This window comes from Raphanus sativus, chromosome 6 (assembly GCF_000801105.2).
Source record: "Raphanus sativus cultivar WK10039 chromosome 6, ASM80110v3, whole genome shotgun sequence".
NCBI lineage: Eukaryota > Viridiplantae > Streptophyta > Magnoliopsida > Brassicales > Brassicaceae > Raphanus > Raphanus sativus.
The window spans coordinates 14,317,149-14,330,977 of NC_079516.1; the positions used below are offsets into that span (position 1 = coordinate 14,317,149).

Sequence of the window (13,829 nt, forward strand, 5' to 3'; positions counted from 1 at the left end):
ATATTACTTTTCACTATTTATATTTTTTTTATTTTATAAAAAATCATATGATTTATCTTACTATTTAAAAGATTGTCATGTAATTGTTTTACCTTTAAAAAAGTTGGTTCTACCTTTATTATGATAATAAGCATAGTGAAATTTCTATAACACACCAATTATGAATTAATTTTTGTTCTTATACGCTTGTTAGCTAAATACAAATCATGAGAAATAGTAAATTTACTGAAAATTGACCAAAAGAACAAAGTGCTCTATGTCCACAACACCAATCTGTGGGAAAACATTTACAAATGAATAATAAGACAACCAAACTAAATGACAAACTTTTAAAATAAATTACCACAGGTTAATTTACATCTAAAACATATTAATCAGGCCATGGCTGTAAATTTAAAACACGACCTCGTGTCGGGGAGTGGAATTTCTTTCTAAGCTTCTTTGCCAGAGAATAAGATTTCTCATTGATGCTTACACTATTCTTCTGGAGAAATCTGAAAAGACAGCAGCTATAAATCCAACACATTCGTGACTCTCTTGTCTCTTCTCACTTTTAGCTTTCCTTCATCTGCCATTTTCTCAAATCGGACCTGTTTTATCAGTACTCAATCAATCTTTTTGCATTTTAAATATAAATATACACATATATATATGGCATGACCAGAATGCGTATGTGAAAATCATATTAGATACAATAGTTGAAGATGTCCCATGAAACAAAAAGGTTTGCCTGAAAAGTACAATCATCTGAAAAGTAAGCTTCTTGCCACTAAAAGGTCAAATGCAGCAAAAGAATATCAGAAATCAAAAGAATTAAAAGACATATACACTCTAAAATTATATGTTTATAAGAAAAAGATGATTACAGAGCAAAATGAAAAAGAAACATCGTAATTTTTTGTTCCTCAGCCTCTTCAAGCCAATTCACAGATGACTTTAGACTTTTGACAAAGGTTTGCCTGCAACTTCAACCAATATTTAAAAAAAACATCACGTCCTCATTACATCTTTGTTGCGGATAACAAAGACACATGCGTTTTTTCTTGCCATCTGATGAGCCTCGATCATTTATTCTCTCTACGACATGTCATGTAGTTTAGGAGGATGAGACGGTGCCTCTCTTCTCACGTCCTTCTCCAGAGTATATATCCTCTCCTCTCGTGTCCATAAAAAGTATCCAAAAACACCAATGGGAAAAATTTGTCCCTGGTGGAACGCTCTTCGGCGGTGCCTGGAAATTAGCTTCCCCGGGATGACACAGTGACACATGAACAGATACACCGCCATGAGTATACAGTGTGCCATTCCGACATAAAACAGTGAACCCGTTAATGTCGAAAAAACATAACGCGCAAGTCTTTTTCAAATGTAAATAACAAATCTGGCTCACCGTGCCACTCTGATTCGTGCTTGCCATATTCTTCTTCGTACACATCATGATCGTTGTAATGACCATGGCCAAGTTTGGTAGGATTGTTCTTGATCTTCTTAGCTTTTTCTTTCACTTTTTTTTGGAACACCTTATTTGCTCCACTGTTGGTTCTCTTTTTTTCTCTGACCCTGACTCTTGTGTTGATATCTACATGAACCTTGGATTATTCAGATCTGACGTGCTTATCGCATCTGTTTTAATCACAATGACCAAACACCAGTCCAATTCATGTTTTTGTTTGGTCATATATGATGATGAGATTAGTTTAAAAATTACCTTCAAGTTTTCTTCTTTGCTTTGTAGCGAGAGAGAACAAGGTTCTTCTTGAGTTCAGCACCTCTGGTTCACGTCATATAAATCCACCTCCAGGATCATTATGTTTCACCGGCGATCTTTCATATTACTTGGATAGCTTTTTCTGCTAGACCAAACAAAAGGAAAAAAATCCTAATATTGGATTAAACAGCATGATAAATCAAGATCTAAGAGGCTCACTTAGCTATTGTATCAGGTACACACCTTGAAATTATAATAAGCTAGCCACTATACTAAAACTAAATTTCTAGTGTTATTAGGAATTGTGAGGAATGAGAATTGGATAAAGACTGACCTTTTAGTAGATCTAATATTTATACGCTCAGGTTCACCGACTCCTAATCAAAGCATGCATTCAAGGCTACATCGTGGTGACTGAAGTAATGGACATTAATCACGAAGAAGCGCGTTTCGATGCCACAAATGATTCAGACAAAGATGAAACGTCTCTGAACGACGAAGAAAGAGATGACAACCCAGAAGCCAATGGTTTTTTATTCAGGTTTCGGGCCTGTATTTAATCAACCGCAGCCCACCACTTTCCCAGCCCATACACACAAAAACAAATAAACTTAAGAGAAAGCCCAAATATTAGATACGATCATACTATTCAATTAAATGAAACGTAGTGCACAAATAAAATGGACACGTGTCATGCTATCAGCTTTCGAATTTATGACCTAGATGCTGAGGTGGCTTCACGAGGAGAGAGTAAATGCAACTTTATATAAATAGATTAATTGTTGACAAAAAAATATAGTTTATTAATTGACATATGAATTTATTCTATTAAATCTATTTTATTAAAACACGATCATTAACTATTGATAAATGTTATGTCCAACTATCTACTTTATTAAAACAGAAGTACACATATAGACTTACCCTACAAGTTGCACAGTATTTACGTCCAAATGCCACTGAATATTTAATAAAGTAAATGAAAAAAATTCATTGTCTTTTCCACCTAATAAATGTTTGCCAAATATGACTAATTGTAACTAAAAAATTGCATGACTTTCCTCCACATCCAGTCATCCTCTCTCCGAAATATGTCAATTGTATATGTATTTGTACATCTCTCCAAAATCGGATCACTTCTCCTTTATCTGACATAAACAAACATAAATCTGTGGTAAACTTTATGTATTATCACCTCAAAAGAAAATTGAAAACGGCTACAAAGAAGTGAAATGTTTGGTATGGTACTTTATTTTGAATTATATGATCCAAGTAAATATAAAAGTTTCTTAAACTCTATCAATATAAAAAAACGTTTTTGAGTAATTTTCAACCAATGAATCGATTTCATAAGCTTCTTACGGTATAAATTCATTATCAATAAAAACTATGTCTACAATAAATTAGATTTTTAGATCAAACACAATTATTATCAAATCTATAAATTGATTATCGAATTCAAGCATAAAAATCAAGCAAATGGTAGTCTTTCCTATTTCTTTGGTTCAAATGAAAACATACCATAAACAAAATCATCTACCTTGAATTCGGAAATTTATTGTTCCTACACACTCAATCACTTTTAAGCCTACAATTTCGGAACAACCATAAAATCTTATCTTTCCTATTTCAAATCATAACCACTAAGTTTTTTAATTAAATCTGAATATATGATTGAACTCAAAACTCGAACTAACACCAACCAAATCTTAGTCTTTCCTATATTATAGGCTTGTAACCATAAAACGCAAGAAACAAAATATTCTTTGAAGTTATTACGCCGTGATATGCTTTGCAAGTGTAGTTAAGATATTTGTTCTCCTCTAGGGTTTTCTATCTCCACTATATATTCTACCCAACATGTACTCATATTCTTCACATTCCTCACATTATTTTCATTCGCACCTCAGAGCAAACATGTCTATGGAAAAAAATTTCATTTGGTCAAAGATCTCAAACCAAATAAGGATAAGTGGTGTATTCAAGTGAAACTGATTTGCTCATGGATACGAAATCCATCTTACGCTGATGAAACGTTGAAAATAGTTAGTTCTATAATCTGAACTTTTTTGCTGATTTTTTATATGTATTTTTCCAACTATAGTTATCGTTTGGCATAGTTACTCAATCGATACTATACAATAAACTACAATCTAACTCAATAGTCTATTTAAAATCCTACATGACTCTACCATTTTTCATCTAAAGAGATTAAGAGTAGTTACTAACCTTGACTTTCTTTCGTTCCTGTGGCTCAGCGTCATAGAAAAACTTCATTTATGTTACCTCATTTCTCACTACTTTAATGACCCTGATTAACTCAAACGAGAAGAACAGAATACAATCATTTCCAGTTCACAAAATATATTATGTATATTAAGGCATGGCAAGTCATCTGTTGATGTAAAGCCTGTTCTATACAATGGATGTTTATTACACGAAACATTAGAATGCAACTGATTGTTCTATGCTGTTTATACTAAACAATTACATAGAGTCAATATATAAATAAACAAAACTTTATAAAACGAAAAACAATTCACAGCTCAAGAACAAAACAATTCCCTTATAGAATCAAAGAAAACGTTAACTAGCAAGTTCAATATCATTACACAAAAGAAAGTCATCAATTGATAGGAAAACACTATACCATTGTTGCAAGGCAACTGTCACTATAGAACATTATATCAGTGTAAAAAACGGATACAGAAACACAGAGATCATTATAAATCAGGTATCAATACAATACAGTTATATAATTAAAAATTAACCACAAGATCTTATTTGCTACATTTTGATATATATATTGACCATATGAAATGATACTTAGCTGCTCTACTGCAAGTGTTTGCATCATCGACTGCATATTTTTTTTCTTCTATCATATTTTTGCATCTTGTGTCCAAATTCCTTTCTCATTCTACGTAGGTGTTTTTGTCCACCTAAACAAAAGAAAAATTAAAAATGACCACGAGAAAGTTTTATTTGACATAGCATAAATTTCTGGAGTATATAAATTGAAGCAAATGTTGAATAAAATAAAAAAATTACAAGATAACCTTCAATATATTTCATTTGATGGACATGAGAATTCTCACCAAATTAATGAACATCCGATTTAACCCGAGAAAAAAAGAAGATCGATTTTTGTATGTTCTCTTTTCTGACCACGCAAATCAACCACTCATCTTCTGCATGTTTGGTTCTGGAATCACACACGATCTTCTTTCAAATACAGTACAAAAAAAACTTATTTTGAGCAAAAAAAAAGATGGAAGGTTTGAAAGGAAATACCTTGATTCGTAAAGGAACATGCCAATACACTCTTGCCCCACGGAATCAGTTATCCCATTAAAGAACAACTTATCTTGAGTAATGAATTTGATTTTCTCCATTGTAGTCGCCTTTCTCACAGAAAGATGGACATCTGGATTTTTTTTTTCTTTAGCTTTCCTTATCTATTTTTCCTTTCATAATACGAACGGTCATATTAGTGAAAAAAACAAAGCATTTGGGTTAGTTGGACAATTTGAGCAGATATTTTAAACAAATTTTAATTAGATCAAATGACATATGGCCCAACTTATATTACCTTATCGAAGTTGGGTTTATCATTTTTTAAGAAAAAGTTTAGCCCACATATATTTATGAATTAATTCAATTTTGTTGTCATATTGTTTTATCTTTTTTTTCAATTTTGTGTGATCAAATGCACGTTTTCTTTAAAAAAAAAAATTAATGACTATTAGAGAAGTTATATTACAGCAAAATTTTACATTATTTGATGTATTTTCTGTTAGCATTTGAATTATAATTTTTATAGAGTATATAATGGTGCAAAAAACATTTAATTACATTATCGAAACGAGAAAAACACCCGGCCAGTCGGGCGGGTCCAGCTCTAGTTTATTTTCTTATTTAAAGAACCATTATTTTTTTTTATAATTATATCTAATTTTATTTAAACACGAACCACTATGATATGGCGGTTATCAATAAGTAAGAAATTTAATCATATTTTAGTATACATTAAACAACCTTAGAAAATTAAATAATAAAATAAAACTAAACACTGTACGAGAATAAAGAAGAGTGGACAATATATAAGAGATTTCCACGTTACAATAAAAATTAATTTAACTTTCTTTTATTTCTGGTTACCTCGACCAAACTCTACACCAGAGAACTTTCACTCAAAGAACTAACCAGGGTCCCAATCAATATCTCTAATTGTTAGCCTATTAGATTTTGATTCTTTTATTGACATTCTTAGTTTCTATTTTTACATATTTTATAAAATGCTATCACCATAAAATAAAAAGAAAACAAATCAATTAAAAATACCAGTGTTTTTAAAACCAGACCGGAAACTAAACTGGAATATTTTTGGGTCACGGTTAAATATGGTTCGACCGGATCAAATCTGGTTCAATAATCTGGTTTAATATATTTTTTAGTGTAAAAATTTAAAATTAACGTTAGTAAATATAATATATATAATAAAAATATAAATAACTTTTAAAATCCAATCCGGCTACGCGATCCGTTCATGGTCGAACCAATTATTAGATCCAATATGGCTATATACCCAGTTCATAGTTGAACCTGATCTAACCATCGGATTGGTCTAGTTTTAAAAACACTGAAAATTCCTAATTGCATTTTCTAAATAGCAGCCATTTACCACACACAATTCATAATATTTTCTCTTCTTTGATTTTTTTATTTTCTGTTACAGTTTCAAAAAATTTCTATATTCTCTTTTTGTATGGTCGATCTTCTCCGTTATGCTCATCGTACTCATGTATGTGTTTCTACTAATTATCTTCTTTTTCACCCAATTTTTTTCTTTATCTAAAAAACAAAGAACAAATATGCAATTTCTTTTTGGGTTTAAATACTCTCTTGGATTCTCTCGAAAGATTCAGTAAAGTTTACAAACTAAACATAAGTCACAGTGACATTGTTTTGTGTTGTATCTACCAATTATGTATTTCTCTTTTTCATGCATTTGTAGAAAGTGTTTCTGGAAACAAATTAATTATAAGAACTCAACTAAGTAGACAAATTGATATAAATCGAAATCAATGATATTCTCAAGAAACAAGTTGAATGCAGAGAAAAGTTTAAGAGCCATTATTTTATCAATCTGTAAGTTTTTTTATGAAACTTTGTTTTTGCGAAAAATAATTTTGACTTTTTTTTGTTTGGAAAGTTTCCTTTTGATTTTTTTTGTTAAAGGCATCTTAAGATTCATGACCGGCACTGCTGTTAGAAAATCTCAAATCACACGATTTGAATTCTAATGATCAATTATGTATTTCTCTTTTTCATGCATTTGTAGAAAGTGTTTCTGAAAACAAATTAATTATAAGAACTCAACTAAGTAGACAAATTGATATAAATCGAAATCAATGATATTCTCAAGAAACAAGTTGAATGCAGAGAAAAGTTTAAGAGCCATTATTTTATCAATCTATAAGTTTTTTTATGAAACTTTGTTTTAGCGAAAAATAATTTTGACTTTTTTTTGTTTGGAAAGTTTCCTTTTAATTTTTTTTGTTAAAGGACATCTTAAGACTCATGACCGGCACTGCTGTTAGAAAATCTCAAATCACACGATTTGAATTCTAATGATCTTGTCTAGCCAGTTTCTTTTATAATATCCCATCATTTTTGTTTATAACATTTCCATATTATAACCTTAGTCAGTTACTAATTAATATGTTTTCATTTTTATCTGCGCTATACACAGATTCCATCATATTAAATTTTTTTTTTTTGTTTTTCCTTTATTAGTTTATCTTTTATTTATACAAAGATACATCTTCATGTACTCTTCATGTAGTCTATCATTGATCAAGGCCATAAAACCTAATTTTACATGGGTTTCTAACAGTCAAATAGAAAGTTAAGTTCATTAACAAATTTTATAGAGATACATTAACCTTAAAAACAAAACAAAATAGAACAAGAATAATATCTTATAATAGTTTGCATTTTATTAGTTTAATATTTTTTATCAAATCCCAAGTTTAAAGAGTGTTATGGAAAATGTCAAACTCCACATGAATTTCCTCCCGGACCACCATAGTTGAAAAAGAAACCAAGATGAGTACGATAGAATCGTTTTACCGTACCAATTCTTAGCCCATAACATTTCTCACTATCTACCAGATTATCTATAGGAAAAGAATTCATTTTACGTTGCTCATAGTTGGAATTTAAGACTTCAATATTTGTGAAAATTCCTGAATCCAAGCGGCCTCCATTCGGAAATTGACCATTACCCATGGGCGGGCTTGAACCAGAACGCGAAGCCTGAACAACACCACCAGCTCCAACCATATTTGCACCATTGTCTAAAAGGTTAAATAATTCTTTTGGCCAATAACCGATATCTTCATTAGGTGCATCTTTCATAATTTGTGTAATCCACCAATTTCCTGTATTTCTATCCTATTTCCATATATTAAGAGACAAGACAAATACATATATCAGTTTTAAAAAGGTACGGGTCTAGAGATGTTATAGTCAAAGATATAGATCACGAGTTTCCTTATAAACTGTTTATTTTTAACATTCATAAAATTTATACTGTTAAATAGAAATGAAGATTGAGAAATAAGTAAAAATAAATAAACAGAAACCTGGTGAATGGATAAGTGAAACCAGCCAGGGACCCCTGGCTTAAGAACATTGGGTTCGACAATTGGAATCTTCTTTGATACTTGAACAAACCCTGAACATGCGGTATTGTAACATCCCTTCCCATCTTTACCCTATTAACAAATATTAAATACCATATTTTTTACTATTTGATCAATTTTTTTTTTCACAAAAAAATAACTTGTTCACAGCCACATACCTTCCAAAATCCAAATGTCCAAACACGTTGGTCGCCAAATAAACCTGGATTTATCTATCAACATGGAAATGCAATACTTTAAAAATATACTCAGAGCACTGACGTAATAAATGGATTAAGGAATATACTTAAAAAAATATAAAACTTACCATCCAACCCACTGAGATATAACTGACTTGGTTTCCTGATCCACTGCCTATATATATTTGACTATATGAGATTTGATCATTTCCCACGTTTAACGCATTTGCACTAAGCGAAGCTTGTACACCACGAAATGGACCACCATTTGACCTTACTCCAGCAATCTATCAAAAGCGGGTTACATTAGTGAATTATTACTTGATATATACATAAAATAGAGTATTAGATGTATCATATTAAGAAAACGAGACGAGTGCTTACATGTGTTCCAGGACTATCAGCTGATAGCGGATGAAAATGACTCTCAGCAAATATTTGTGAGTTAGTGACAAATTTTTTTGTATTTCTCAATATAGGAACAGTTCCATTTGGACATCCTATTTTATTTTTGTTAGATGTTTCGTTTTTGCCAGTTTGCATCTTAAACTCAGGTCTTGAAACTGATGGTTTCATCTTTTCAAAAAAAATTGTATAGTTAATATTTATCATACTGTTACAAGTAAAAAATGTAGGAGATGGAATTTTGAGGCAATTCACCTGAATTTTGTGGGTTTTGAGAAAGTGATGGTTGAGCCCTGGTTGCTTATAAATATCGATGCAATCATATGTTATATTTTCACTTATCTGTCAAGGACATTTATAAGTTACATATAATCAAAATAATAAAAAAATCTTGTGTCTCAAGTTATGTTTTAAGCTAACCTTGAAAGACCTGAGAGACATTGTACTTTGATTGGAATGAACTATAAAGGTAGAAAACAGAAGAGATAAAAGATTCACAATAAGCGCCATCCTAATTCTTGTTGACACTTTTTTTTGTTCTGTCTCAAAATTGAAAAACTCTGTTATTTATATACTATCATGTCAAGCAGAAAAAATCAAAATATTAACAATTAACATGTATCTTTATTTGTTTATAACTGAAAATATAAATTTTTTGTTTGACTGAGTTTAATAGGGGGTTGTAACCGAAACGGAATGTGATCACTGGGGAATATCCGTAGTATATCTTGAAATGTTAGGCTGGATTAAATGGGGAATCAATGTGTTGATCTTAAAAATGTTTTAGTTAATCTGTATATTGATTTTTAATCTTATTTTACTATTAGTGAAATCGATTGACGAAAAAGTTTTCCAATAAAGATAAGTATGCAAAAAATTTCCTCTGTACAAAAATTTTGAAATATAAAATTTTCCAAACTAAATTTTATCAATATATATACTTATCTAAATTTGTCAGAATTAATTAAGGATTGATAGATTTATTTGTTTTTTAGTCACAGATTTATTTATTTTTTGACAAACTTATTTTGTTTTCACAGATTTGTTTTCATTTGTCCACAGATTTATTTAATTTTGATAGACTTAAACATTTTTCAACCGATTTATTTCTTTTCAACAAATTTAGTTAACAAACTTCGACAGATTTGTTTACTTTTGACTATAGATTTATTTTTCTTTTTGAAGACAGACTTATATAATTTTAACCAAACCAAACCGAAATGGAATGGTTAAGCAAAATCGTGACAAATCAGATTTAATTTAAACCAAATCATAATTTAAATGTACCCTAAACCCTAAACCAAACCGTGACTTAATTTAAACCAAACCGTAATTAATTGTGTAAACCAAAGCATAACTTAATTTAGACCACAAATAAAACTGAATCAAACCCTAATATAAACAACATAATCACGTCAGTTATTAGATCACATCATGCCGTCTTCTTCTTAAATAGATCACGTTCCTTTCCATCCATTTTTCCTTCCTTTTTTCCTTTTAATCATTTCATCAACTACGTGCTAGGTGGCTATGTTACACGTTGACAAGAAATTAAGAAGCAGAAGTTGTAGAAGTAACCGATAAACTTTGCTTATGAAGATTTTGTTCAGATGTGAGATCAGAGAGTAACTGAGTGAAATCAAATGCATACACAAAATTACAAGGTGGAACTGAGCTACCTGTATCCGAAAAGGGTTTTATTTTTGATTACGTTATACACACAACACACACACCGCCTATAGTATATATTGGAAATCAAAGGCAGTTTTCTGGATTTTTGGAACAGCTGAAGACGGAACGATGCTAAATTTGTCTCGAACTAAAGAAAATAGTTTTGGAGAAAGAAGATAACAATGCTGTAATAAGTGACGAGGAAGATAATTAATGTGTGTTTTGTTGTTTTTTATTTTTAATTTATTATTCAATTAATGTATTAAATGGAATGCAAACTTGTAATTACTAGCAACATAGAATGGTTAATCCGTCTTTACACCTTTGGCTAACATATGTCGATACATGAGAGTTTAGATTAGTAATTAACCGAAAAAAGGAGTTAGTTTTGAATAATTTTCTCTATTAATTAACATGTATCTTTATTTGTTTATAACAGAAAATAAAATTTTTTGTTTGACTGAGGTTTAATAGGGGGTTTATAACTTATAACCGAAACGGAATGTGATCACTGGGGAATATCAGTAGTATATCTTGAAATGTTAGGCTGGATTAACGGGGAATCAATGTGTTGACCTTAAAATGTTATAGTTAATCTGTATATTGATTTCTTAATCTTATCTTACTATTAGTGAAATCGATTGATGAAAAAAGTTTTCAAATAAAGATAAGTATGGAAAAATTTCCTTTGTACAAAACTTTTGAATATAAATTTTGCCAAACCAAATACTGGAAAAATATTATATTGTTTTCTAAATTATCGTTGGACTAAATTTGTGACATAATTTTTTTATCTAAAAAAGCTATCCACTATTATCAGTGCATCATTTATGTTTGTTTACGTCTAAGTGTTCTTATCCCTCTCCCAGAAGGCCGGAAGTAAAATCCTATCTTCACGGAAGCAACATAAAACTTAGTATTCAATAACATTTTATTCAAAGTTTCAAAAAAAAACACTTTTATTTCACCAGTAAATTTATAATATGAAATCAATATCATTAAAACATGATCATTCCTAAATTATACCCTTAATGAATGTTTTAAGTTTTTTCCAAAAATACCTTTATTTTTACAAAGGATTAATAAAATTCATTTAATGGCATTTGAGTCTTTTAGTTTTGGACCTGCAGAAATATATTTTAATGGATCAACAAATAATGGGCTTACACATATTTATAAAATATGTTACTTTTATTTAATATAAATATTTTATGTTCAAATATTAGACATATATATTCTGAAATTAAATGAATAAAAACATAATGACACTATAATGTTATTTTCTTAAATCTTGTATCATAAATTTAATTTTAAATCTAAAATAAAAAAATAAAAAATACAAACTTATAATAGGTCATTAATAACAAAAATAAACTAATATTGTCATATTTAATAAGTTTTTATATTATTTTTTTATTTGGATGACATAATAAAAATATCATCAAAGTTTAAAGACCACAAATTTATGTATTATTAAAAAGTATATGATTAATTTAATAAAAAAAAACAAAACTATAAGATATTTTATGTTTTATTTGATCATTGGTATTAGATCACAGGTTAATAATGAATTTTTGGGTTTTACCGGGTTTTATCGGATTTTTAATTAACGATTTTTTCATTAAATCCGAACTAGATTATATACATGGTACGGGTCTTCCAGTTCAACAGATCTAGGTCGAATATGAAAACACTTCTTAAAACTCAACATTATTTTCAAAAAAAAATTTAAATTATATGTTCTTTAATAAAAAATTATAAATTCATTTGAATCACTCTTGACCAAATATTTGTTTTATTTATTTTTATTTTGAAGAGAAAAAACAAATAATAAAAATATAAAAATTCAATTGTTATGATTTGAAACAAAATAATAGTAATTTGTAAATTAATTTTCGGTTAATAAGTGAAAACAACCCGCGCTTTTTAGCAATATTTCATATAATTATAAATCTTTAAAATTATATAATAGCCCAAGTAAGAATTTCGGATAAAACATTGTTTAACTTATTACAAACACAAAACGGTTGTATGACGCATTTTAAATTTCGCCATACTGCACACACTATTACAAACCCGCATAATTGAAATTTGATCATGTTACGGTTTATATAATTAAAACGAATAATAGTTAATCTTTATACTGAAAAACAACAAAAAAAAACCCGCCCTTTCAAGGGCGGGTCAAAATCTAGTCAATACTATTAATTCAGAATCATTCTTAAATGAGTTTAAAAATGTTTCCAAAATTGTCCTTAATGAGATGAGTAAATATAAATGGTCATTAAGGACTATTAAGTAATTCAGTTTGGTGGGCTTTTTTTCAATTGCTTAATGGACTTTATAATTTTATTGTTTTTAATAGTATGTTTAACAAATGAAGTTCATAAGTATTGTAATTAATTGATTGATGTCGTATTATATGCATGATTTATCTCGCCATTGTGTTATTTGAGTAAAAATAAAAGTGTTGATTAGCCGACTATACAATATTCAATAACATAAGTTTGTGTTCCTAAACTACTCCACGTCCCTTAAGATATGGCGGCCATATAATTTATTTCACACTTATGCATGGACAATTCTTAGCTTTATATAACAAATGCTAAACTACTCGACGTGTTCATGGACAATTCCTAAACTACTCGACGTGTTCATGAACAAATGCTCTCGACGTCCATTTCTGTATCTATAACATTTAGACATATTAAATAGAAATACTTTTTATTGTAACCAACTATATTGACGAATAAAATACAATAATAGAAATATTTTGCCAACTAATGTTTAACCAAATATAGATCTGACCAAAAATACCCGAAAATATTGGGATATATTGAGCAGTGGAATATCTGAATATCCTTAAGGATATGGAACCTATCGTCAGCTAGAGATCAATATAGTTACAACCGTAATATACAATATCAAACTGTTTGGATAACAACAATATTTTTAGTGCATCTTAACGGTTGCCGTGTACAAAACTAAGACCTAGGTTCCATGTTAATCACTTCCCTCTTATATATACTTATACGACGTCCATGACCAATTAGCCACAAAATAAATCTACAAACCACTTACTACTGTTAGATACACAAAATGGGTTCCAATGTCGCAATCACCATGCTGAAAGATGTTCATCCGTTCAAAACAACA

At 29.6% G+C, this 13,829-nt stretch overlaps 1 protein-coding gene and 1 long non-coding RNA gene across 6 annotated transcripts; both read right to left on the minus strand.

Moving 5' to 3' along the window:
- Positions 1-825: 825 nt before the first annotated feature.
- On the minus strand, positions 826-5,187 carry LOC108809154 (uncharacterized). Of its 5 annotated transcripts, none has more exons than XR_008935992.1 (6): positions 5,003-5,187; positions 4,807-4,913; positions 3,938-4,650; positions 2,043-2,856; positions 1,709-1,853; positions 826-1,623 (listed from the first exon to the last, which is right to left on the minus strand). It is a non-coding gene; the product is annotated as an uncharacterized LOC108809154 (long non-coding RNA). The 5 variants fall into 5 exon arrangements; XR_008935993.1 differs by having other exon boundaries at positions 1,709-1,850; positions 2,043-2,877; XR_008935994.1 differs by having other exon boundaries at positions 826-1,579; positions 1,709-1,850; positions 5,003-5,186.
- A 2,503-nt stretch (positions 5,188-7,690) lies between these two features.
- On the minus strand, positions 7,691-9,811 carry LOC130496228 (uncharacterized). The gene is made up of 7 exons (XM_056988122.1): positions 9,423-9,811; positions 9,258-9,344; positions 8,982-9,173; positions 8,726-8,884; positions 8,577-8,630; positions 8,359-8,490; positions 7,691-8,167 (listed from the first exon to the last, which is right to left on the minus strand). Exons 1-7 carry the CDS (start codon positions 9,510-9,512, stop codon positions 7,766-7,768), a joined length of 1,116 nt encoding a protein of 371 aa, XP_056844102.1. The 5' UTR covers positions 9,513-9,811; the 3' UTR covers positions 7,691-7,765.
- Positions 9,812-13,829: the final 4,018 nt, after the last annotated feature.

Bases quoted from the DNA above. Each gene is read 5' to 3' on its own strand.
- LOC130496228 (XM_056988122.1), bottom strand. From the start codon at position 9,512: ATGGCGCTTATTGTGAATCTTTTATCTCTTCTGTTTTCTACCTTTATA. The intron at 9,345-9,422 runs GTTAGCTTAAAA...TGTCCTTGACAG, and splicing joins TGTCTCTCAGGTCTTTCAAG to ATAAGTGAAAATATAACATA. The intron at 9,174-9,257 runs GTGAATTGCCTC...TTTTTTGAAAAG, and splicing joins TCAAAACCCACAAAATTCAG to ATGAAACCATCAGTTTCAAG.